At 39.5% G+C, this 24073-nt stretch overlaps 1 protein-coding gene across 1 annotated transcript; it reads right to left on the reverse strand.

The window, feature by feature from the left end:
* Nucleotides 1-1587: 1587 nt before the first annotated feature.
* On the reverse strand, nucleotides 1588-14799 carry arl6ip1.L (ADP ribosylation factor like GTPase 6 interacting protein 1 L homeolog). Its single transcript, NM_001095747.1, is given in 6 exon segments — nucleotides 1588-2086; nucleotides 2911-2995; nucleotides 5500-5617; nucleotides 8515-8634; nucleotides 10873-11006; nucleotides 14679-14799. Coding segments are annotated over 6 exon segments (612 nt in total). The 5' UTR covers nucleotides 14715-14799; the 3' UTR covers nucleotides 1588-1967.
* Between the last annotated feature and the right edge of the window lie 9274 nt (nucleotides 14800-24073).

The following is a 24073-nucleotide window of genomic DNA, read 5'->3' on the forward strand; positions in this document are numbered from 1 at the left end:
CTATACAAGTAGTCAAACTTGAGAATCACAGGCTGAGACAGGGAAACGGCTTTTTATATTTTTATTGTGTATCCACACGACATGTTTCGGGCATCAATGGCCCTTTTTCACGCAAGAGAAAGTTTCAGCTTGGCACTTCTCTGCGAAATTGCATTATCTTGGAAATACCTTAAAATGGAATCATGATACAGCAGCTTTATTATAACACATTTGTAACTAAAATGAATTGCTTTTAAAAATGAATGTGCTTGCAGATACTTAACAGTACAACGTAAAATATGAAAATGTGCATTGATCTATTAATTTTTGTAGGTTTTAAAGGGGCTGTTCACCTTTAAATAAACTTTTAGTATGATGTAGAGATTGATATTTTGAGACAATTTGCAACTGGTTTGCATTTCTTATTATTTGCTTTTTTGTTATCTAGCTTTTTATCAGTAGTTCTCTAGTTTGCATTTTAATAATCTGGTTGCTAGGGTCCAAATTACCCTAGCAACCATGCAATGATTTGAATAAGAGACTGGAATATTCCTAGGGGAGGGTCTGTATAGAAATGAGTAATAAAAAAGTCACAACTACAATAAATCTGTAACCTTATAAAGCATTTATTTTTAGATAGGGGTCAGTGACCCCCATTTGAAAGCAAATAAATAAAAAAATAAGAAATAAATAATTAAGACCAATTGAAAAGTTGCTCATAATTGGATATACCAATATATAACAAACTAAATGTTATCTTAGAAGTGAACCACCCCTTTTGTTGCAATTTTGGTTAACTCAGTGGCACTTTTATTATAGTTTAGCCACAAGCCCCTTATAATATTGTAACAGGTGAAGCCCAAAGCAGTCCCCATACATAAATATCCCTTCCTTGAGATGCAGATAAAATGTCAATTCCAGACTGACAAATGCAGGTGAACTGAAATATCAGAGCAGAGAACATGCCTTACCCAGCTGCACAGGAACAATACATCTTTCCATGCAGATGCCAGATAACATAAGCAATGCAAGGCACAGTGGGTACACAAACACACATGCTTGTTCATCAACACCTTATTGTTCATTTTAATTCTTTGTGTGGTATCAGTTCTATGCAACCATTATTAACATTTAGGGGCATATTTATCAAAGGTTGGATATTAGAATTTTTTTTAAATTCGAATGACCTCAAACTTCGAATAGTATCTTATTTAAGAATATCTAAAACTCGAACGGATATTACCGGCCCCAAAACACAAATCAAATTCAAATTGAATTCAACTAAACCCCAAACGATTTTTTTTTCTCTGAAAAAAACTTGAATGTCAGGAAGGCTATTAACATCTTCAAATGGGTCACTGCACCTCTGCCATTGACTTCTACATGAACTCGGCAAGTTTTAGGTGGCGAATAGTTGAATTCTAATTGTTCCCAGGGTCCAGGTATAAATCTCGAAATTCAAGTTCGAGTTTGGATTATTCCCAACTCGAATTTGTGAGTTTTGACCAAAAATCCAACTCGAAAAATCGAATTTCCAATCTGAACCTTAATAAATCTGCCCCATAATGAATGGTTTGTATAATAAAAAAAAGCATATCTAAAAGTTGGTTACTTTAATGACCTAGTTTTATTACATTAATTCACAACAGGAAGACGACAACCAAAAAACAACAGCATTACACAGACATGGAAATTATTTACAAAAAAGACAAATAAATGAGAAAGAGGGGTTCTTGCGTTCGTGACAGCTGAATTCAGAAACAGGACAGACCATTGTTACAGCAGGTTAATAAAATACTCTTCAAGGAATCTTGACACTGTACACTAAAGAAACGTGAAAAGTTTCAGTGCAACCAGTTTAAAAAGAACGATACAGCATTGGCAGTTACTGGGAAAAGTCAGACATTTCTCCTTCCAATACACAAATATTTCAGACAAAAAAAAAAATGATCCCGCTGAAGCTTCCACTTTGAACAGAGCAAAATCTCTCATTCGTTCTTCTTTTCTTTCTGCTTGAGCAATTTGTTTATTTCTCGCTTTCCCATTCCAACGTACTTTGTGATAATGCCATGTTTGTTGAGGCCCGGAAGCATGAGTAGAAAGCTCACTGAAACAAGGATATTGCCATTAATACAACACACTAATCTCTCTGGAAATGTTTTCTGAAGATTCCATCGCTATTATGGAAAATGAAACAGACTGCAAGAACAAGCTCACTACAGCAGACAGTACTGGAAGCAAAATAATGGAATATTTTATTGCTTGCCCGTGCAAAGGCTTTAAAGGGCTGTTCACCTTTTAGTTAGTATGATGTAGAGAGTGACATTCTGAAACAATCTGCAATTGATTCTCATTTTTTTATTTGTTGTTTTTGAGTTATGTAACTTTTTATTTGGCAGTTCTCCAGTTTGTAATCTCAGCAATCGGGTTGCTAGGGTCTAAATTACCATAGCAACCATGCATTAATTTGAATAGCAGACTGGAATATGAAAAGGAGAAGCCTGAATAGAAAGAGGAGTGATAAAAAGTAGCAATAATAATATATTTGTAGCCTTACAGAGCATTTGTTTTTTTAGATGGGTTCAGTAACTCCCCTTTGAAAGCTGGAAAGAGTCAGAAGAAGGCAAATAATTGTAATCAATTTAAAGGTGAACTATCCCTTTACCATATGCAGATGCAAATTACAGAAAGATCCCTTATAAGGACCCGGTCCCAAGCATTCTGGATCATAGATCTCATACCCGTACCTCTAATAAAAGACCAGCTGTCAGTACTGTTATATATATATATATATATATATATATATATATATATATATATATATATATATATATATATAAAAAATACAGGTATTTTGCTTTTAAAATACTGCAGTCATTGGTATTTTTTTCTATGATCAGCCAAATCTTATGAAATGAGAGTGAGACTTACCAATAAGAAATGTGAGCAATAGGTTATGGACTTGCTGCCCAATCCATGCAACCACAGCAAGTGCACTTATCATTGACATAAAGTACTGCAAGGGAGAGAAAACACTTTGTTAAGCTTACTGGTAACCTGAGTACCGTTAAAACACAAATAATACTGCATTTAGGTTTAAATAAGTTGCTTGCTTAATACTAAGGGGGTTGTTTACTAAAACTTGAATTTATGTCATATTTTTATTAAATCAAGCTCGGCCAAATTCCCATCCACAATTTTATCTTATTTATCACTTGAAAAAGTCAGGTTGGGAAAAAACCTGATTGTTCAAATTTTTCAGACTTTACTGCTGAATCACTTGTTTTTGCCCCAAAAAGCCTGACGAGAAAAAAAAAATCGAAAAAACTCCAAAAACCCTTAGGGACCGATTCACTTAGGGTCGAATATCGAGGGTTAATTAACCCTCGATATTCGACTAGGAATTAAAATCCTTCGACTTCGAATATCGAAGTTGAAGGATTTAGCGCAGATAGTTCGATCGAACGATCGAAAGATAATTCCTTCAATTGAACGATTAAATCCTTCAAATCGAACGATTCGAAAGGATTTAAAAACAACGATCGAAGGAATATCCTTCGATCAAAAAAGTTAGCCAAGCCTATGGGGACCTTCCCCATAGGCTAACATTGACTTTGTTAGCTTTTAGATGGCGAACTAGGGGGTCTAAGACAGTACTTCGACTATCGAATGGTCGAATAGTCGAACGATTTTTACTACGAATCCTTTGATTCGTAGTCGTAGGTCGAAGTAGCCCATTCGATGGTCGAAGTAGCCCAAAAAAGTTTTTTTTACTTCGAATCCTTCACTCGAAGTTAGTGAATCGGTCCCTAAATGTTTATTAAACAATTTGTAATGAGGATTGTAACCAACTGATGTCAGTTTAATAGTTGCTATTAGGAAAGCTGCTTGTCAATAAAAAAAGATAATATATCGACTTCAGCTGAAACTAATATCTTAAGAAATCGGACTATAAACAGAGACAGTAGCCTCTATTATAAAATGTACATATTTTTTCCACAGCACTGCTGGTCCTTCTTGGGTGATTTGTGCACGCAATGGTCTTATATATTTGCTAGCTATATGCCACATATTTTGTTTTATAAGAATAAGTACACACAAGGCATTGTAGATTTGTAATAAATGTTAACAATTACATTTACAAAAAGAGTAAAATCATTGAAAATGTTTAAAGATGCTTAGACTTTCCCTCGTCATTTTACATCTCCTTCTGCTCCTACAGCATTCTATCCGACATGGGGACCTTTTTCAAAGTATATATATATATATGCACAATTACCGTGCACCCCGCCATTAACAGCAGCTTTGGAGTGCGGATACTCATTGGAAAGTATATATATATATATATATATATATATATATATATATATATATATATATATATATATATATATATATATATATATATATATATATATATATATATATATATACTTTCCAATGAGTATCCGCACTCCAAAGCTGCTGCTGGTAATTGTGTATGTATATAAAATAAATACTATTTGATACTATGAAACAATAAAATTACCAAGTTTTTTTAAAGGGAGTGCTGGTCTAAAGATAATTGATACTGTATATATATATATATAGTTGGCCAGCTTAAATATATTGCAATATATGGACAAACAATCCCTGTGTTGTTTAAAGGGTAAGGCATTTTTTAGTAGCAGTATGCACAAAATGTCGCTGTCTTAAATATATTGATAATGGGTTGAGTGCAGAGGACTTCTTGTAGTTGACTATATGTATTTTGTGGTCACAGCCTCATTGCACCCCCACCTAATGGTTTTAAAAAATAGTGGTGAGCACAACTTTCCCTTGTTTGTTATAGTTATACAGGAGCGGTGACCAGCTCCATGTTGTAGCTCCCACCCCTCCCAGCTATAGTCAGGTGATCCCACTGGTGTCTAATAAAAGGGCAGCCAAGTTTGGGAGTTTTACTTTGAAAGCAGCTAGTAAGTTGCAGGTAAAACTTAGTCCCTTTGTAAAATGTATAATGAAGTAATAGAATTCTTAATGAATCAGATAAAATTGAGCATAGGACTGGCCAGATATGGGATGACTTTGACGTAGTTGGCCAGCTTAAATATATTGCAATATATGGACAAACAATCCCTGTGTTGTTTAAAGGGTAAGGCATTTTTTAGTAGCAGTATGCACAAAATGTCTCTGTCTTAAATATATTGATAATGGGTTGAGTGCAGGGGACTTCTTGTAGTTGACTATATGTATTTTGTGGTCACACCCTCATTGCACCCCCGCCTAATGGTTTTAAAAAATAGTGGTGAGCACAACTTTCCCTTGTTTGTTATATATATATATATATATATATATATATATATATATATACATACACACATACACACACACACACTATACCTATGTATATATACCTTGAAAAAGGTCCCCATGTGGGACCGAAATGTCAGATAGAATGCTGTATTATGTGAAATAAAAGGACACATCTTCACTATATATATATATATATATATATACAGTATAGTTAATGCATGACTTTACCATTTTGGGTTTTTCCTCCTTCAGAACAAACAAACGTTTCCACCAACCAACAATTCTCCTTCGTGTTTTTACAAGGTTGCTGCAAATCTCATGGAATCTTTGTTGCTGCTCAGTGGTCCTTAAACAAGTAAAAGAAGAGGATATTTGATTTTGAACAGTTTTGTTTTAGAAAGCATGAATAGTGCAAAAAAGATACTCGGCACCTGTGAAAACCTGTGTCAACAGGGTCTATTTAAAGTAGCATTTTGCAAATGCAGATTCCTCTTGCTAGCAGACTGGACGCCCATGATATGTATCCAGGTCCACCCTTTAGTGCTTCTCTATTTGCCAACAGTTCAGTCATTTTAGGTGCAGATGCTTTTATTGTTTTAAGGGAAAATTATTTGAAGAATGCATTTTTATTTCAGATGCAAACAGCTTTCCTTTTGTGTCCCCCGCCCGCTTACTACATTTTAAAAATGCTAGAAAAACTAACAAGGAAATATGAGGAAATATCAGTAAGCACAGGTATATCTTCAGAGAAAAGATTTAAATTCTCTGTATGGGCTGTTACGATTAAACAAAGATCAGGATTTTGTGATTCACGGGTGGTGGCCATGTTGGCTTGCCCATATGGAACTAAGAATTCTAAATTTTACTGAATCTCTTAAACGGGTTGTTCACCTTCCAAACACTTTTTTTCAGTTCAGTTCTTTTCAGATTATTCCCCAGAAATAAAGACTTCTTTCAATTACTTTCCATTATTTATTTTTTACTGTTTTTCCAAAATCTAAGTTTAAAGTTGAATGTTCGTGTCTCTGGTGTTTGAGTCTGGCAGCTCAGTAATTCAGGTGCAGATTCTGGACTGTTATAATTTTGCAACATTTAGTTGATCCATTTTTCAGCAGCATCTCTGGAGTATTAACAACTATTGTATCAATTCTAACAGCTGCCTTTAATGAAATCTAGAGATTATACTCAGCAGGGACAAAGATAAGAAATGTATCAACTACTAAATGTATCATTTTAGAACAGTTTACAGGGTCGGCGACCTTCAACAGAGCTGCTTTAAAAGGTGAAAAATGACACTTTACACATCAATAGAAAACAAAAACGGGGACACAGAAAATATTAGAAAAAGTCGTTATTTCTAGTGATCTATCTGAAAACAACTAGTTGTTTGAAGGTGAACTACCCCTTTAACTGTTTCATGTCCAAAAGAAAGGAAATCACCTTAGGTACATGGTGGAAATGTTATTGAATTAGTATTTTTTTTGAAAACTGGTGTCTTCCACTTTGGACACAATGAAGAGCGCAGACCAGTCATAGAGACCTTATCGTAAAGGGACACTGTCATGGGAAAAAATCAGTTAATAGTACTGCTCCAGCAGAATTCTGCATTAAAAGCCATTTCCTCAAAGAGCAAACAGATTTTTTATGTTTAATTTTGAAATCTGAAATGGGGCTAGACATATTGTCAGTCTCCCATCTGCCCCAGTCATGTGACTTGTGCTCTGATAAATTTCAGTCACTCTTTACTGCTGTACTACAAGTTGGAGTGATATCAACCCCCCCCCCCCCCAGCAGCCTCTCAATAGAACAATGGTAAGGTAACCAGATAGCAGCTCCCTAACACAAGATTACAGCTGCCTGGTAGACCTAAGAACAGCACTCAATAGTAAAAATCCAGGTCCCAATAAGACACATTCAGTTACATTGAGTAGGAGAAACAACAGCCTGCCAGAAAGCAGTTCCATCCTAAAGTGCTGGCTCTTTCTGAAAGCAAATGACCAGGCAAGATGACCTGAGATGGCGCCTACACACCAATATTACAGCTAAAAAAATACACTTGCTGGTTTAGGAATGAAATGTTATATGACAGAGTCAATTATTTGCAGTGTAAACAGTGTAATTTAGAAATAAAAACCATGACATAATCCATTTAAAAGGAGAACTAAAGTTCAAAATAAGATTAGTCTACACATGCTACATATTATGTTTTGGATGTTTTGTACAGCCTAAGGCCACCACATCCATTTTCCAGTGATGATGATCTGTGCCTTAATAAGATACCCCTAGCAAGTCTTCATCTTCTTTGCTGCCAAATCGGTAACTCTCTGGGCTACTATCAGGTACCTGAGCTTGAGGACTGACACAATATGTATACAGAATAAAATTTACATTACATGTATGGGCTCTGTTATCCGGAAACCTGTTATCCAGAAAATTCTCAATTATGGAAAGGTCATTTACCACAGACTCCATTTTATCCAAATTTTTAAAAAGGATTTCCTTTTTATCTCTAATAATAAAACAGCACATTGTACTTGATCCGAACTAAGATATAATTATGTTTATTTAATGTTTACAAGATTTTCTAACAGACTTAAGGTATGAAGATCCAAATTACGGAAACATCAGTTATCCGGAAAACCTCAGGTCCCGAGTATTCTGGATAACAGGTCCCATACCTGTACAAGGCTAACCAGTCATTTTGCATCAGAATTAATTAATAATCAACCTGGAAACATCATCTATTGCAGATATAATCTCACTTACTGTTACTGGGATTGGTTAGCGGCTATTAATTGTAATAGTAGCACCTCCCATTACCAGTATTTCAAAAAGGAGAACATTTCTCTGGCTAGACTAAAGATAGCTCTGATATAAATATAAGATTACACATGTACAGAATCCTATAGCTGCTGCTTATCCTATGGCTGGTGGAGTATGGGCATACATAATATAAATAAACGGTAACTTGCAATACACCGTATACAAACCATGCAGATCTGATACACATGGTAATTCTCCATGACTCCTTTGTGTTACCACCCTGTACAACAAGGGGACAGTCCAATATGCAGGGAGATAGCAACAGAACCAGGGTTTTGGACAGGGAGCTCAGTGTAAGCAAAGCCCCATATATTAAAAATAAATCATGCTTCTAAAAGGTACCAGTGGCCACTTTTTTTGCTTGACATCTTTGTTTTTTCCATGTGAGACTATCATAGATCATATGCATTATATACTGACCATTTGTTTGAGCCAAAGATCCTGGGAGCAAGTGTTGGAACAAGATAATCAGCCAGACACATGCACATGACAAAGCAGGATACACCAGAGAGGACAGATGGGTCCAAGTAATAGATCATCCTGTGGAAAATTGAAATTTGAGACTATGATTACTCTGGGTACCCCAAATCAAAATCGCTAAAATGAAAAGGGTTGTTCACCTCCGAATTAACTTTTAGCGTGATGCAGAGAGAGATATTCTGAGACAATGTGCAATTGGTCATCAATTTTTTTTTTGTGTGTTTTTTTAATTAGTTAGTTTTTTGTGTTCAGCAGCTCTCCAGTTTGGAATTTTAGTTTCAGCAGCTGGATGCTAGGTTCCGCTACCCTAGCAAGCACTCGAATGAGCGACTGGAATATAACTGGGAGAGATCTGAATAGAAAGATAACTAATACACAATAACAAATATATAATTAAATTGTAGCCTCACAGAGCAATAGTTTATGTGCTGTTGGGGTCCCAACTGAAAGCTAGAAAGAAGGCAAATAATTTAAAAACTATAAAAAAGAAGACCAACTGAAATGTGGCTATGAATTGGCCACTCTATAACATGCTAAATGTTAACTTAAAGGTGAACTACCACCAAAGAAAATGAATATTAGAAGTACAGATGTCACTCAGCCCCTTTCTCACCCAAGATGCACATAGTGTTCTGCCTAAAAAATGACAACTAAATGTACAAATACTGCACACTGGGAGGAAATCACAAGGCAGATGGCACAAGCATAAGTGGGGACAAAAGTGCAGACACTTTGCTTCAGATTCATTAGAATGGGAAAATAGTATGCTGAAACTGGTGCTTTTCACTCTAAAACAAGAACAAGCAAAGCTAGATTCACTAGGGGGATTCCAATAACTTAGAAATCCAATTGCTACACTTTTTGCCTGGCAGGTCCTTTTATATGGGAAAAAAAAAGGACTGGGGACAAAACAGCACCAGGTTTACTTACCTTTATCAGGCGTCCCTACAGTCAACTTGCACATGGGCAGGAGAGTTAATTGGAAAAAATAACTTTATATAATGTTATAACAAGTGAAAGCCCAAGCAAGGAACACCTGGGGAGTATGTAAAATGGTTACATGACTATTAGTTATTTTTCCCCCCATGGTGGAGCATTTTTTTTCTGAAAAGAAACAATAGCCCTGTGAAAAAACATAAGGTGCGTATACACAGGCCGATAAAACTGACTCAGTCTATCCAGACCAAATTAGCAGTTTATTGGCCTGTGTATGGAGCCCACTAATGGGCTTGCCAAACCTTATCTGGCCAATTCAACTGGCAAGGTTTGAAAATCCAATCAAGCAAGTACCACATTTGACCACTCACGTGGCCCTCATCAAACAGCGTCCATGGGTCCCAGGGTATGATCCCATTATTGCATTGGCCTGCTTTCGATATTTAATTCATTGGGGAGCCTAATATTTTAGCATTTCCTTATCTTTTAAGCATTTCTAGCTGAAAGGCCACAGCTGCTGTTACACACGCACATTTAAAATTAAAGGGAAGTAACAGTAACACAAAAAAAATGAAAGTTATTAATATAATGTGCTGTTGCCCTGCACTGGTACAACTGGTGTGCTTGTTTCAGAATCACTACTATAGATATAAACCACCTACTGTGTAGCAATGGACACAGTTAAAACAGGGCTAAATGGCACAGGTTAAATAGTGGATAACAGATACGCTCTGTAGAACTCAATTATATTCTACATACCTTATCTGCTATGTAACCCACCCTTTCTCAACTTTGAATGCCCCCACAGCTACACAGCAGCTTACACTACGATCACTACAATATAACTATAGTAGTGTTTCTGAAGCAAAAACATCTGTTATACCAGTTCAGAGCAACTTTACATTATATTTTAAAAGCTATAAAACATGTTTATTGTTTTGGTGTCACTATTCCTTTAACAGTGTGGGTGCTCACATACCTTGGCTCTGCCAGTGTCCAATCCACACTTTAATATCCACACTTATATCCGCACAGAGAGGAGCATTAAATGCTTGCATAAAAGACTGTTGCAGTCAGAAACATGTCAGCAATACTAAAAGTACCAATATACAGTATCTGCTCCTCTTTGTGTTGATATTATATTGTGACAGTACAGCAGCCATTTGGGCTATGACTAATAAAATAACACTTTTCCGCAAGAAAAAGTATTTTCCAATACTATTCCAATACTAATTATCAAGTATGCTGCTTCCCATGTAATAAGCAAACATGTTACTACAGAAAAAAATACTTGCATAAAAATCATTACAAGCATGAAGCCAAAATATTTACTTTGTGTATAGGTTTAGACTTTTTACTTACAGAAATAGAAAAGAAACAGTTCCTATAATAACTGCTGGGAACCAGGGTTTCTCCCAACGAACAACGCGATCAGTGACCAGAATTACTTCACCCCATCCTTGAAAATACTCCTCAAGGCTGGCAGTCTCTGCGGCCTTTAGAAAAAGATTAAATAATAAAGCACTAAGTTATTAAATGTAGAATTTTATTGCAATCACAGTGCACAAGAACATGTCCTTTATACTAAAGGGGAACCTTTAGTGGAAGCTTATTATCCCTACCTGAGGTGAAGGCTAATACAGCCCACTCTCTGGCTGGGGGAAATAATACTAGTTTTCCTAACCCTCTCTCGTGATCTGAAGGTGACTTTCACATGATTTTTAAAATTACATGACTTTTAAAATTATGGCTTCCTCTCACAAATACACAAGAGCCATGGAAAATATAAGGATATTATAAGTCACCAAGGAGTTCCATGACCATGTTAAAGAACAAGGCCCAAGTGACTTCTAATATCCTCATATATATTCAACAGGGGATACTTTATTTATTAATGGTTCTTGTGTATTGTGCTAACATTGCTACAAACATTTGACCGTGATGTGCATTTATAAATTAACTGAAGTCCAGTACTGTAAAATGTACTGTTTTGGATTGATTATAACATATTATGTTTTTTGCAGTACTAACATTTACTCTTGTGGTTTGGTAGTTTCCCTTCATTATGCAGTGGTTTGTGAGTGTTTACTACAAATCATCCAGTGTTCATTTGGCTCAGCGTTTATCTTCATACAATGACAGCTGATAACAGGCAACACCCTTTCTAGAGGCTTAAAGAGAAGGCTAACTGACAGCGGATACAGGAGTCCAATGCTACCACTATATACCCTCACCCGACATTGTTTACTGGCATAGACAAAACCCAAAAATATCTTCAAATATTTCGACAGGAAGAGAAAGGGAATGGATTTGACACTTTCTGCATTATCATGGTGATAAGATCATGCATTTTTCCCTACTGCCTCATAAAGATTTCATGCCACTTAGCAGACAGCTTGGCAACAGAAGGTAGAAGTACAATTGTTTGGCCTTTTGGCAAGTTCCCAAACACTGGAGCTATGGTGTGGGAAAGCACCCAAGAAATGCATCTTCCCAATACTTCATCCCTGAATTCCAAATGTTAATTAATGTCCAACCTAGGGCCCACCAGCTTCTGCCCTGCAATTCAATGTTAGCAAAAGTAAAATATTGTTCATTTAAACAAATTGTGTCCAACCAGCAGCCTTTCAGCGTTTAGGCTAATTGCAGGCCATGCTTGAGAAAAGGCTGATGCATAAAGGCACTGCATTGGCAAAGTACAAAGATGCATTTCTGCACACTGCACTGTGTTGGCACGCAGGCAGATAGTGTGTCCGTCAGTACACTTACAGCAAGGAGCTCATGGGAATGGATCACCTTTTTCTGTCTCAGTTTCTACACAAACCCTTGGTTACAGGAGGACTATGCCGGTTAGTAAAGATTTGAATTCAGTCAATTTTGAAAGCCCAGCTTGAAGGTCAATTAGACTAGAGTAAGGGGTGATGAACACATATTTGCTGCCCTAGATATATGGCAGAATAGCTGATAATAAAGTTTACATATGATTGCAACCTTGTTATTAACTAATGGTGGAGGAGCAGCCAAATACTGGGTGTAAAAGGTGTGTCTGACCCGAAACAGTCAAGAAACAACTGACCTAGTCCCAAAGCTGGAGGGCTACACACTCATAACAACCCCTAGTCTGACGGCTAAAGGGCCACAAACACCCAACAACCCCTAGTTTGACAACTGAAGGGCCACAGACACCCAACAACCCCTAGTCGGACAGCTGAAGGGCCACAGACACTTAACAACCCCCAGTCTGACAACTTAAGGGCCACAGACACCCAACAACCCCATGTCTGACAACTGAAGGGTCAGACACCCAACAACCCCTAGTCTGACAACTGAAGGGTCAGACACCCAACAACCCCTAGTCTGACAGTTAAAGGGCCACAGACACCCAACAACCCCTAGTCTGACAACTGAAGGGTCAGACACCCAACAACCCCTAGTCTGACAGTTAAAGGGCCACAGACACCCAACAACCCCTAGTCTGACAACTGAAGGGCCACAGACACCCAACAACCCCTAGTCTGACAGTTAAAGGGCCACAGACACCCAACAACCCCTAGTCTGACAACTGAAGGGCCACAGACACCCAACAACCCCTAGTCGGACAGCTGAAGGGCCACAGACACTTAACAACCCCCAGTCTGACAATTTAAGGGCCACAGACACCCAACAACCCCATGTCTGACAACTGAAGGGTCAGACACCCAACAACCCCTAGTCTGACAACTGAAGGGTCAGACACCCAACAACCCCTAGTCTGACAGTTAAAGGGCCACAGACACCCAACAACCCCTAGTCTGACAACTGAAGGGTCAGACACCCAACAACCCCTAGTCTGACAGTTAAAGGGCCACAGACACCCAACAACCCCTAGTCTGACAACTGAAGGGCCACAGACACCCAACAACCCCTAGTCTGACAACTGAAGGGTCAGACACCCAACAACCCTTAGTCTGACAGCTGGAGGGCCACAGACACCCCACAACCCCTAGTCTGACAGCTAAAGGGCCACAGGCACCTAACAACCCCTAGTCTGAAACTGAAGGGCCACAGACACCCAACAACCCCTAGTCTGACAACTGAAGGGTCAGACACCCAACAACCCTTAGTCTGACAGCTGGAGGGCCACAGACACCCCACAACCCCTAGTCTGACAGCTAAAGGGCCACAGGCACCTAACAACCCCTAGTCTGAAACTGAAGGGCCACAGACACCCAACAACCCCTAGTCTGACAGCTGAAGGGCCACAGGCACCTAACAACCCCTAGTGTGACAGCTGAAGGGCCAAGACAACCGACAACCCCTAGTGTGACAGCTGCAGGGCCACAGACACCCAACAACCCCTAGTCTGACAACTGAAGGGTCAGACACCCAACAACCCTTAGTCTGACAGCTGGAGGGCCACAGACACCCCACAACCCCTAGTCTGACAGCTAAAGGGCCACAGGCACCTAACAACCCCTAGTCTGAAACTGAAGGGCCACAGACACCCAACAACCCCTAGTCTGACAGCTGAAGGGCCACAGGCACCTAACAACCCCTAGTGTGACAGCTGAAGGGCCAAGACAACCGACAACCCCTAGTGTGACAGCTGCAGGGCCAATGGCACCCAACAGCCCCATGTCTGACAGCTGAAGGGCCAAGACACCCAACAACCCCTAGTCTGACAACTGAAGGGTCAGACACCCAACAACCATTAGTCTGACATCTGAAGGGCCACAGGCACCTAACAACCCCTAGTCTAACAGCTCAAGGGCCAAGACACCCGACAACCCCTAGTGTGACAGCTGAAGGGCCACTGGCACCCAACAGCCCCTAGTCTGACAGCTGAAGGGCCACAGACACCCAACAACCCCTAGACATCCTGGAAACAGACTGTACGTTCTCTCTAGCAAAGAAGCTCCCTTTTCAGCCCTTGGCACCAAGCGTCCTTTCTTTACGTATTTACTGCAGTCCCACTGATTATGGGAATTTGCTGTCGCGGAGTGATGTCAGATTTTGCACGCCATTACAGAGACATTGCGGCAAAGCTGCCTGCAGATCGCCTGTCACTAACACGAGCGGTCAATACTGTTTTGCAGCGTCAGGCCCGATGTAACCAATATCCTTTAAATGTGCTGTTAAAAGCCCTCTCGAGGGTGTCTGCTCTGAGCGGTTATCATTAAAGCACGTACCAGCTGATTGGTACTCCTGTTGTCCCCTTCCGCCATTGTCTCACACCGTCCCTCCGATTATGAACTCTGCACTGGCAGCTTACAGCTAACACCGCGTTACATATAAAGCACCTCCCGGCATCCTTCACGGGAACTAGGCTGCCTAGCAACATAACAAGCGATAGATTTAGGATTGGTGGGATTAAGCAAAAACACCAACCCGTCGGCCAATCGCTATGCTGTTCTATATAGTCTTCCAAATTACATGACAAATGTTTAAAATTTTTTTGAATAGCCGTTTTGGATGATAGAGAGGCGTGATTAGTGCAGGGAAAGATTTTAAGCAGGAGTATAATAGAGTTCCGCCGGGTGAAAATAATGAGGGGCGAGGCGAGGGCGGAGTTTGCTATGATGGGCCCTACAGAAAGTGAAATGCGTTCCACGGTGGGACAGGACGGTATAGCCATGCTGCCATATAGATTAGACACAAAACATACACAGAACTTGTACAGCCCCAGCATATTATGGCTTAACCTGCTTGGGGGTTTGAACTGGAATGTGGCGGCCTTTTCTACATTGCTATAGTAACAGGCAAACACAAGGGCGAATGTTCTAGTTCTTGTGCTAAGGAATCAGGACTGGACTGGGAATCAAAATAGGCCCTGGCATAGGGTTGTCACCTGTCCTGGTTTGACCCGAACAGTTTGGTTTTTCTAAGGCCTGTTTGGGTCTCAATTTTCTGTTCGGTTTTCAGCCTTGTGAAACCCAAACAATAATCTGGCCAATACATAAAAACCATTTAAATAGTAAGATACTCGCCTTAAAATGGCTTAATCAATTATTATTACAGAAACAAAAAAAAAAAAAGCAAATCATAGTTCTATAGTTAAGTTGGTTTGAAAAAAGACCAATGTTCAATGAATCAAAAATAAGAAATAGTTTTTCTAAATTAGCTTTTCTGTATTTCGGAGCTTTCCTGATAACCAATTTCTGTATAATAGATCCCACACTTGTAATTAGAGGTTTGGGCTTACTCATCAGGCAGAATATAGATAGAGGTAGGGTTGCCACCCCTGTGGTTTTTAACTGGATATCTCAGTTTTTCAAAGGACTGTCTGTTCAAAACTTTATGTCCAGATTAAAACATTCAGAAAACTGAACAGAAATCAAGCCATTTGCATCTAAGTGATGCACTAACCCCACCCCAGCGTCATAACTCCACTGACATCATTGTGCCTTCCTCTGATGTCATCATGCCCATCCCAACAAAACTGCCCCGCCTACAATGCTATCTGCCCTGCCTCCTTTGTTTGGGTTTAGCCGATGGCAAAGGTGGCAACCCTACCCTGGCATTCCTAGTACACAGAGGCCCAAACAACCCCCACCAGCCCACTTAATAGTCACTTAATAGTCACTTTCTATGGCATCTTACAGCAGCCCCTCTGGCATTTTCCAGATCCCACAGATTGCCAGTCCAGGCCTGTAAGCAATTGATGGATTTATTGGTATGAGTTCAGCCAATTCTATGACAGAAAAAGTACACATTTTTAATTTTGTTTAGTTATTCAGCGCAGTTAGTCCCCCATTCCCCTCGCCCCCATAACTCCTAAGCCCCCAGGGTCTGCTATATATATATAATTATGCCCCGTTTAGTATGGTGTAAAGAGTGATTATCTGAAATTGGTTTTCATTTTTTATTATTAGTGGTCTTTGAGTTTATTTAACTTTTTATTCAGCAGCTCTCCAGTATGTAATTTCTGCAATCTTGTTGGTAGGGTCCAAATTACCTGAGCAACCATGCATTGATTTGAATAAGAGTCTGGAATATGAATATGAGAGGGCCTAAATAGAAAGTAATGAAAAGTAGCAATAACAATACACCTGTAGCTCAGAAGAAAAAGGCAAATAATTAAAAAAATATATAAAAAAGAAAAAATGAACTGAACTGAAAAGATGCTTAGAATTGGCCATTTTATAACATACTTAACTTAATGTTAATGCAAAGGTGCAAATATTAAGATCAATATCTAAAACATAACACTCTAGTCTAAAGCATTTTATTTTAAAGCAAATATTACTGAAACAGGAAAAAAGGTGAAAAATGGTGTCTGTGCTATACTGAGAATTTACTGTCAATTTTGGTTATTACTATAGGAATATGTCTATGAAGATTCTCATTTATCCAGCCATAATTAAACTAAACATAGAAGGGCTGATTTACAATATTAAAGAGTTTATAAAACAATGCATCTATTGAAACATGGTAACTCATCTATAATCCGTAACACTGTGCTTGTAGCTTCAGAGGCTCCATATTTGATGTCATAATCCAGTCAAACCCCTATTTTATGTTCCCCAATTTTATATTTTTACAGATTTTATATGATTCCCTTCATGTTCTAATACATTTAAGTGGGAGCATTTCCTGGATTTTGGTATGTTTTCCTGCATTTTACAAAAAAATGTTGCCCCATTTACTTGCAGTTTTTTTTTTTGTAGTATACACCCTTAGCCCATAAAATGAGTACAGATACAGGAACATTTTGGTATCTTTCAGCCATAGTTTCAAAGCTATCTAGGAGAACAAATACATATTCACTTCTAACTGACCTTCAAATTGGACTGTTAATGCACCCCTGTTCTCATCCTAACTACAGTAGCCTTCATGTTAGGCGCACCTAACATGAATCATTTGCATGGTATATGGTTGCAAGTACATATGCTCTGCCTTGTCAGACAATGTTTGCCCTGTGTGCCATTGCATGTTTTATTATTATATACAGTCAATTAACAACTGTAGAGTCAATATTGGGATTTCAATACTGACAAACAAACTGTGCAACATTATGGCAAGAAGTACAAAAGTTCTGCAAGCCTCTGCCTTCAATACCTATAACCACAAGAGATTTGTTCTGTTGCCAAAAACTAGTATGATTGTTCTATCTAGTTATTTAATGCTAATAACAAGCAAAAAAAATGATGTACACTATCAATAAAGCTTTTTCTTACATGACCAAAGTGCTAGTGACCCAAGGGTGTCCAGTTCTGATCTGTGTATCCTGAGACACCCTATCAAAAACCTGTAAAGGTTGGATCCTGTAGATGAACCTCTAGATGTGTGAAGTATTTTGATGCTAAGGAATTAAAACTTGTAATAGGTACTGTGTTCCTTTTATTTTCCATGGACAAGTAGAAGGGTTATTGTGCACAAAAGAAATCTGCTGGCAGTATCCTCCCTTGCCTCATGTTATTGACATGAATGTAAACCGCCTGTCACAAGTGGTAACTGGATTTTCCATTTATGTCAACAACAGAGGGCAAAAGGGTATCAGGCATTTATCCACCACCTGAAATATGCTGGCAGAGATATGTTTTGTGTGCCTTTACCTTGATATTAATTGCTGAGTAAAGGATAAAAGCAAACTGCAAAATTGCCTACATATATCGTAGTGTAGTATATTCAGAATGTCTTTCAAATGCTTATTCTCAATCCAATTGATACTTGATGGCCCTCTTTTAAAGATGCACAGGTGCTATCTGACAAACCTTAACAAACTGGAGCAAATCTGCCCAATGGGCCAAAATCTCTCCTGAAGTGTGCAAATCTGCACAGGTTTGGGACCTGTTATCCAGAATGCTTGAAACATGTTTTTCTTTTGCAATACTTTGTCTACTAAAAAATAATGTAAACATTAAATAAACCTAATAGTGAGTAACAAGTACAAAGTACTGTTTTATAATTATTACATAGAAAAAGGCAATCATTTTTAAAAATTAGAATAATTTGCTGAAAGGATAGTAACGTCAAGAAATAAAAGTGTTTTAAAGTAATGAAAATATAATGCAGTGTTGCCCTGCACTGGTAAAACTGCTGTGTTTTCTTAAGAAAGACTACAATTGTTTATATAAATAAGCTGCTGTGTAGCAATGGGGACAGCCATTCATAAAGCTCTGTCTGTCTAATGGTGTTATCTGTTATCCATTAGTTAACCTGTGCCATATAGCCATTTTTCAATTTCCGCCATTGCTCCACAGCAGCTTGTTTACATGAACTATAGTAGTGTTTCTGAAGCAAACAGATCAGTTTTACCAGTGCAGAGCAACAGTACATGATATTTTCATTACTTTAAAACACTTACATTTTTTGGTGTTACTGTTCCTTTAAAATGGAGTTTATGGGAGATGGCCTTTTCATAATTCTGAGGTTTCTGGATAACAGATCCCATCTGAGACAATTTGCCATTGGTTTTGATTTTTTTTTATTATTTGTGGTTTTTGAGTTTTTTTGAGTTTATTATTCAGCAACTCTCCAGTGTATAATTTCAGAAATCGGATTGCTAATGTCCAGATTACCATAGCAAATATGCACTGATTTGAATAAGAGACTGGAATATGAATAGGAGATGGCCTGAATAGAAAGATGAGTAACAAAACGAAGCAATAACAAAAAAAATGTCAAAAACTCGAACGTTTAAAACTTGAACGAATAGTCCTCGGGGCAGATCTCTCATTGGAGTCCGTACTGTCAAGAACATTGTCTTCCCGCTAATCCCCTCCACCGGGTGACTATCTCTTAGACAGATCTGAGAGCCCAGACTTCCTGTTACAAGGAATTCTCAGACGTCTTCTGTAAAAAGTCTGCTGGGTTTCCCCCTCCTCATTGTCACTATGATTGTCCCGTCGATCCCCTTCCTGAAAGAGTATATCCAGGAGAATCTCCAGCGGGGATTTATTCGTCCTTCTACCTCTCCGGCAGGAGCTGGCTTCTTCTTCGTGGAGAAGAAGGATGGTGGTCTGCGTCCCTACATAGATTACCGTGGACTTAACAAGATTACAGTTAAGAATCAATACCCTTTGCCTCTGATCGCAGAACTATTTGACCAACTGAAAGGGGCTAAGATCTTCACTAAGTTGGATCTACGCCGGGCATACAACCTAATCCGCATTCATGAAGGAGATAAATGGAAGATGGCATTCAATACTCGGGATGGGCTCTACAAATACCTTGTGATGCCCTTTGGCCTTTACAATTCCCCCGCCAAGAGTTCGTAAACAACATCTTCCGGGATCTCTTAGGGAGATTTGTGGTCATGTACCTCGATGACATCTTAATCTTCTCCAAAGACTTGGAAAGTCACCGCTCCCAGGTGAAGGAGGTACTCTCTCGTTTGAGGAAGAACTCCCTCTTTGCCAAGATTGAGAAGTGTGTATTCGAAGTGGCCAAGATTCCTTTCCTTGGCTATATCATCTCTCCAGAGGGTTTCGAGATGGATCCTGCCAAAGTGACCGCAATTCAAGAGTGGCCCCTTCCTTTGAGCACCAAGGCAATACAAAGATTCATTGGGTTTGTAAATTACTACCGACAGTTTATCAAGGGGTTCTCCTCTCGTATTGCGCCTATCCTTGCCCTCATCCGAAAAGGGGGTAAACCCAACTCATGGCCCCCTTCAGCTGTAGAAGCATTTCAGACCCTGAAGGATGCTTTCTCCTCTGCCTCTGTCCTCTGACATCCAGATCCGGTATTACCCATTTTCCTTGAGGTGGATGCTTCTGAAGTTGGAGCTGGTGCTATCCTGTCCCAAAGACATCCTGCTGATGGAAAACTACATCCTTGTGCTTACTTCTCCAGAAAATTCTTTCCAGCAGAGCAGAATTACGACGTTGGGAATCGTGAACTCTTGGCAGTAAAGCTTGCTCTCGAGGAGTGGCATCACCTTCTTGAAGGCTCTTCGATCCTGGTCATTATCTCTACTGACCATAAAAACTAAGAGTTCATACAATATCTCAAGAGGTTGAATTCCCGACAGGCAAGGTGGCTCTCTTCTTTTCTCGCTTCAACTTAGTTTTGACTTATCGCCCTGGCTCCAAGAATCGGAAAGCGGATGCACTGTCCTGAAGTTTCACTGCAGTGGATCGTCTCCCTGAAAGGCAAGAATCAATTATCCCTCCTGCCAAGATTATTGCTTCCCTTTTTCCTCAGTTTGCCAAGCAAATCCTATCGGGTCAGTCTTCTGCTCCTGCTGATACACCCATTGGGATGGGGTTTGTGCCCTCTGAGCTTCGCCTGCCCATCCTACAACAGACTTATTGTTCCAAGCAAGCTGGACATCCTGGTCCTGAAAAGACTCTTGAGCTGTTACGACGCCTAGCCTGGTGGCCGACTATCCGTAAAGACGTCAAAGACTTTGTTGCTGCCTGTACTATTTGTGCCACTTCCAAGGATAGCCATACTCGCCCTAGCGGGTTGTTACAACCTCTACCCATGCTCTCTCGTCCATGGACTCACTTAGCAATGGACTTCATTGTAGAGCTTCCACCCTCAAGTGGGAACACGGTGATCTGGGTAGTCATTGACCGCTTCAGTAAGATGGCACATTTCATCCCTCTACGAAAACTTCCCTCATCAGTGGAACTATCCCAGCTCTTCATCCAGTTTATTTTCCGGTTGCATGGCTTCCTGGCTGAGATAGTCTCTGATAGTGCCTTATGTAAAGATTTAGGCATTACTCTTCAGTTCTCCTCTGCCTATCATCCCCAAACCAATGGGGCAGCGGAGCATGTGAATCAAGCTTTGGAGCAATGCCCCTCGTTTAGTAAGGGAGTTCTACAAGCAGATTCCCCAGAAGCTAAGGCTTGGTGGTCTGGAGGACCCCCGTGGGGGAGGGGTACTGTCACAAACCTTAGAGCCGGCAGGCCCGTCTTTCCCTCTGCGACGCTTGATTAAAGATGGCGGAGCCCATAGCCCCCACGTGGGCACCAAATTCAAAATAAAAGGACGCCCAGGATGCCGGTTCAATGCCCGTGTATAGAATATGTTTCTCTGCATTCCTGGGTACTATTATATTGTTTCCTGATTGTATATTGGATTTTGACCTCTGCTTTATTCTGGACTTTGACCCTTCGCTGCCTGCCTTCTGAAATCTTGCCTGGACATTGACTATCCTCCTGTTTAACCCCTTTTGATCCCGCGAACATGGACTTTGACCCAGCTTCCTCTTTGGTCCTGACTACTCCCCTGACATTTAGCCACTTTCCATGGTAGTTTCATCATTAATTTGGGACTTGGTCCCTGGAAAGTCAAACTTGGGCATGCTTGAAATTATTACCAACTTTTGCTTCTCTTTAAAATTACCCCTTCATCTACCTGGACAGTAGCAATAACAGAGTATCTCAGATAAAGAAAGGAAATGACTTTTCTTGTGTTCTTCTAATTTGGGACTTGGTCCCTGTAATGTCAAACTTTGGCATGTTTGAAATAAATAACTTTTATTTCTCTTTAGAATAACAACTTCATCTATCTGCACAGTAGAAATAACATAATTCTGGAAAACAAAAACTCAATAAAAATTCATAGTTACAAAAAAAAAAGATGGGAATGACTGAATTTGTTTTCTCGCGCTATTCGATTTCTCATTCAATTTAGCCACTGTATTGCTGGTTTCCTGGATTTTCGATTGGTATTCTGCTATTCTTTTCTGAATCTCTGCCACTTTTGTCTCAGTTGCTCTAATTTTCTGCTCCATTTCTCTCCTATGAAGGTCAAGCAGTTTAATCCTCTTTTCTGTTTCCATGCACTATTGAGCGCAAGATATTACAATAAAAAAAAACAGAAAGATGAACACATAGAAAAGTTTTTTGGCTGGTTCTTTGTCAATGGACTCGTCCGAATCAGAATTAGATTTATTTTTGTGCTTCATTGTTCTCTCTACAGTAAACAAAATTAATGAGAAATTGAATAACGCAAGAAAACAAACTCAGTCATTCCCTTCTTTATCTGAGATACTCTGTTATTTCTACTGCCCAGAGTAAAGTGTATGTAGATGAAGGAATTATTTCTAAAGAGAAAGAAAAGTTAAGCAAATTATTTCAAACATACCCAAGTTTGACTTTCCAGGGACCAGTCCCAAATTAATGAAAAAACCACTATGGAAAGTGGTCAAAAAAAGCATGCTGATCAATGATAAAGACTGGCCAAGATATATAAATTGCTCAGTGTACAATATAAGCCTTTATATTTAACTTAACCATTGCATTTGATCTCTGACTTTTTTTATATTATCATGTATATCAATAAAATTGTACTGTCTTCTGTTGTCTGTGCTAAACAATGTATAGTTAGTACTGAGATTCACCTGGCAGTGAAGCATGGAATACACAGGATGGAACAGGCTTAGGTGTAGGGAGGGAGGAAGGCACAATGCAATTAAAAATAATCATATAGCGAAGCAAAGAACAGAGGAATGGTTATTGCTTGCTCTGCTCTCAGTTTTTTGCAGAAATAGGTATTGATAGCACTAGATAGGTGCCTAATATATAGGGACAGAGATAAAAGTAAAGTATTGGCAGGCCTGGATTTGTGGCTAGGCCCCAGAGCTCCGCCACATGTGCACGATAGAGGAAGACGGTAGGACCTTGTGGCCTAGGCGTGCCAAAGGGGGAAATCTGGGCCTGAGTGTCAGGAGGGTTATTGTCTGCTCTGCTTTCATTTCACACAAGGAGCATAGGGCTGGCAGAGTATGGCACACCCACAGAGCATAGGGCATGCAGAGTATGGCACACACAAAGAGTATAGGGCAGGCAGAGTATGGCACACACACACAGGGAGCATAGGTCAGGCAGAGTATGGCTAGTATTGCCACCTTTTCTGGAAAAAAATATCAGCCTTCCTATTTATTAATCTTTTTTCCCTATCAATAACATTGGGATCAACCATCATTTTTACCGGCCAGGCCGGTAAAATACCAGCCAGGTGGCAACCCTAAGTATGGCACACACAGGGAGCATAGGGCAGACAGAGTATGACACACACAGGTAGCATAGGGAAGGCATAGTATGGCACTCACAGGGAGCATATGGAAGGTAGAGTATGGCACACACAGGAAGCAAAGGACAGGCACAATACTGGTGCCCCTCCGGCAGTTTGTATGAGGTGTGAACAGGGCTTTGCATGCGCTAAGAAAGTAATTAAACTAAGTCAATAGGATAGAAGATTAAATGGTAAGTGACTAAATTGTACAGGAAACGTGGTGACTAAATTAAACCTTGCTGCAAGAGGACAGAAGATTAACCCTCAATGGAAGTGACTAGATTGAACCATGTGGCAAGAGTACGAAAGATTAACCAGTGAAGGGAAGTAATTTAACTGAACACTGAAGCAAAAAGACAGAATATTTACCATCAATGGTACATGACTAAGTTGAACTTTGTGGCAAGAGGACAGAAATGTAACCCACTAAGGTAAGTAACTAAATTGAACCCTGCGGCAAGAGGACACACGAATTCCCAAGGCATTCTAATATGCATTACAATTCGACCTTCTAATGGATATTAATAGCAAAACAACAATATTGAGACGAGTTCATTGAAAGGTGCTGGGTTATTAATACACGGTTGAGACGAGTTTAATAAAAGCTACT

The sequence above is a fragment of the Xenopus laevis genome, chromosome 9_10L, assembly GCF_017654675.1.
Source record: "Xenopus laevis strain J_2021 chromosome 9_10L, Xenopus_laevis_v10.1, whole genome shotgun sequence".
NCBI lineage: Eukaryota > Metazoa > Chordata > Amphibia > Anura > Pipidae > Xenopus > Xenopus laevis.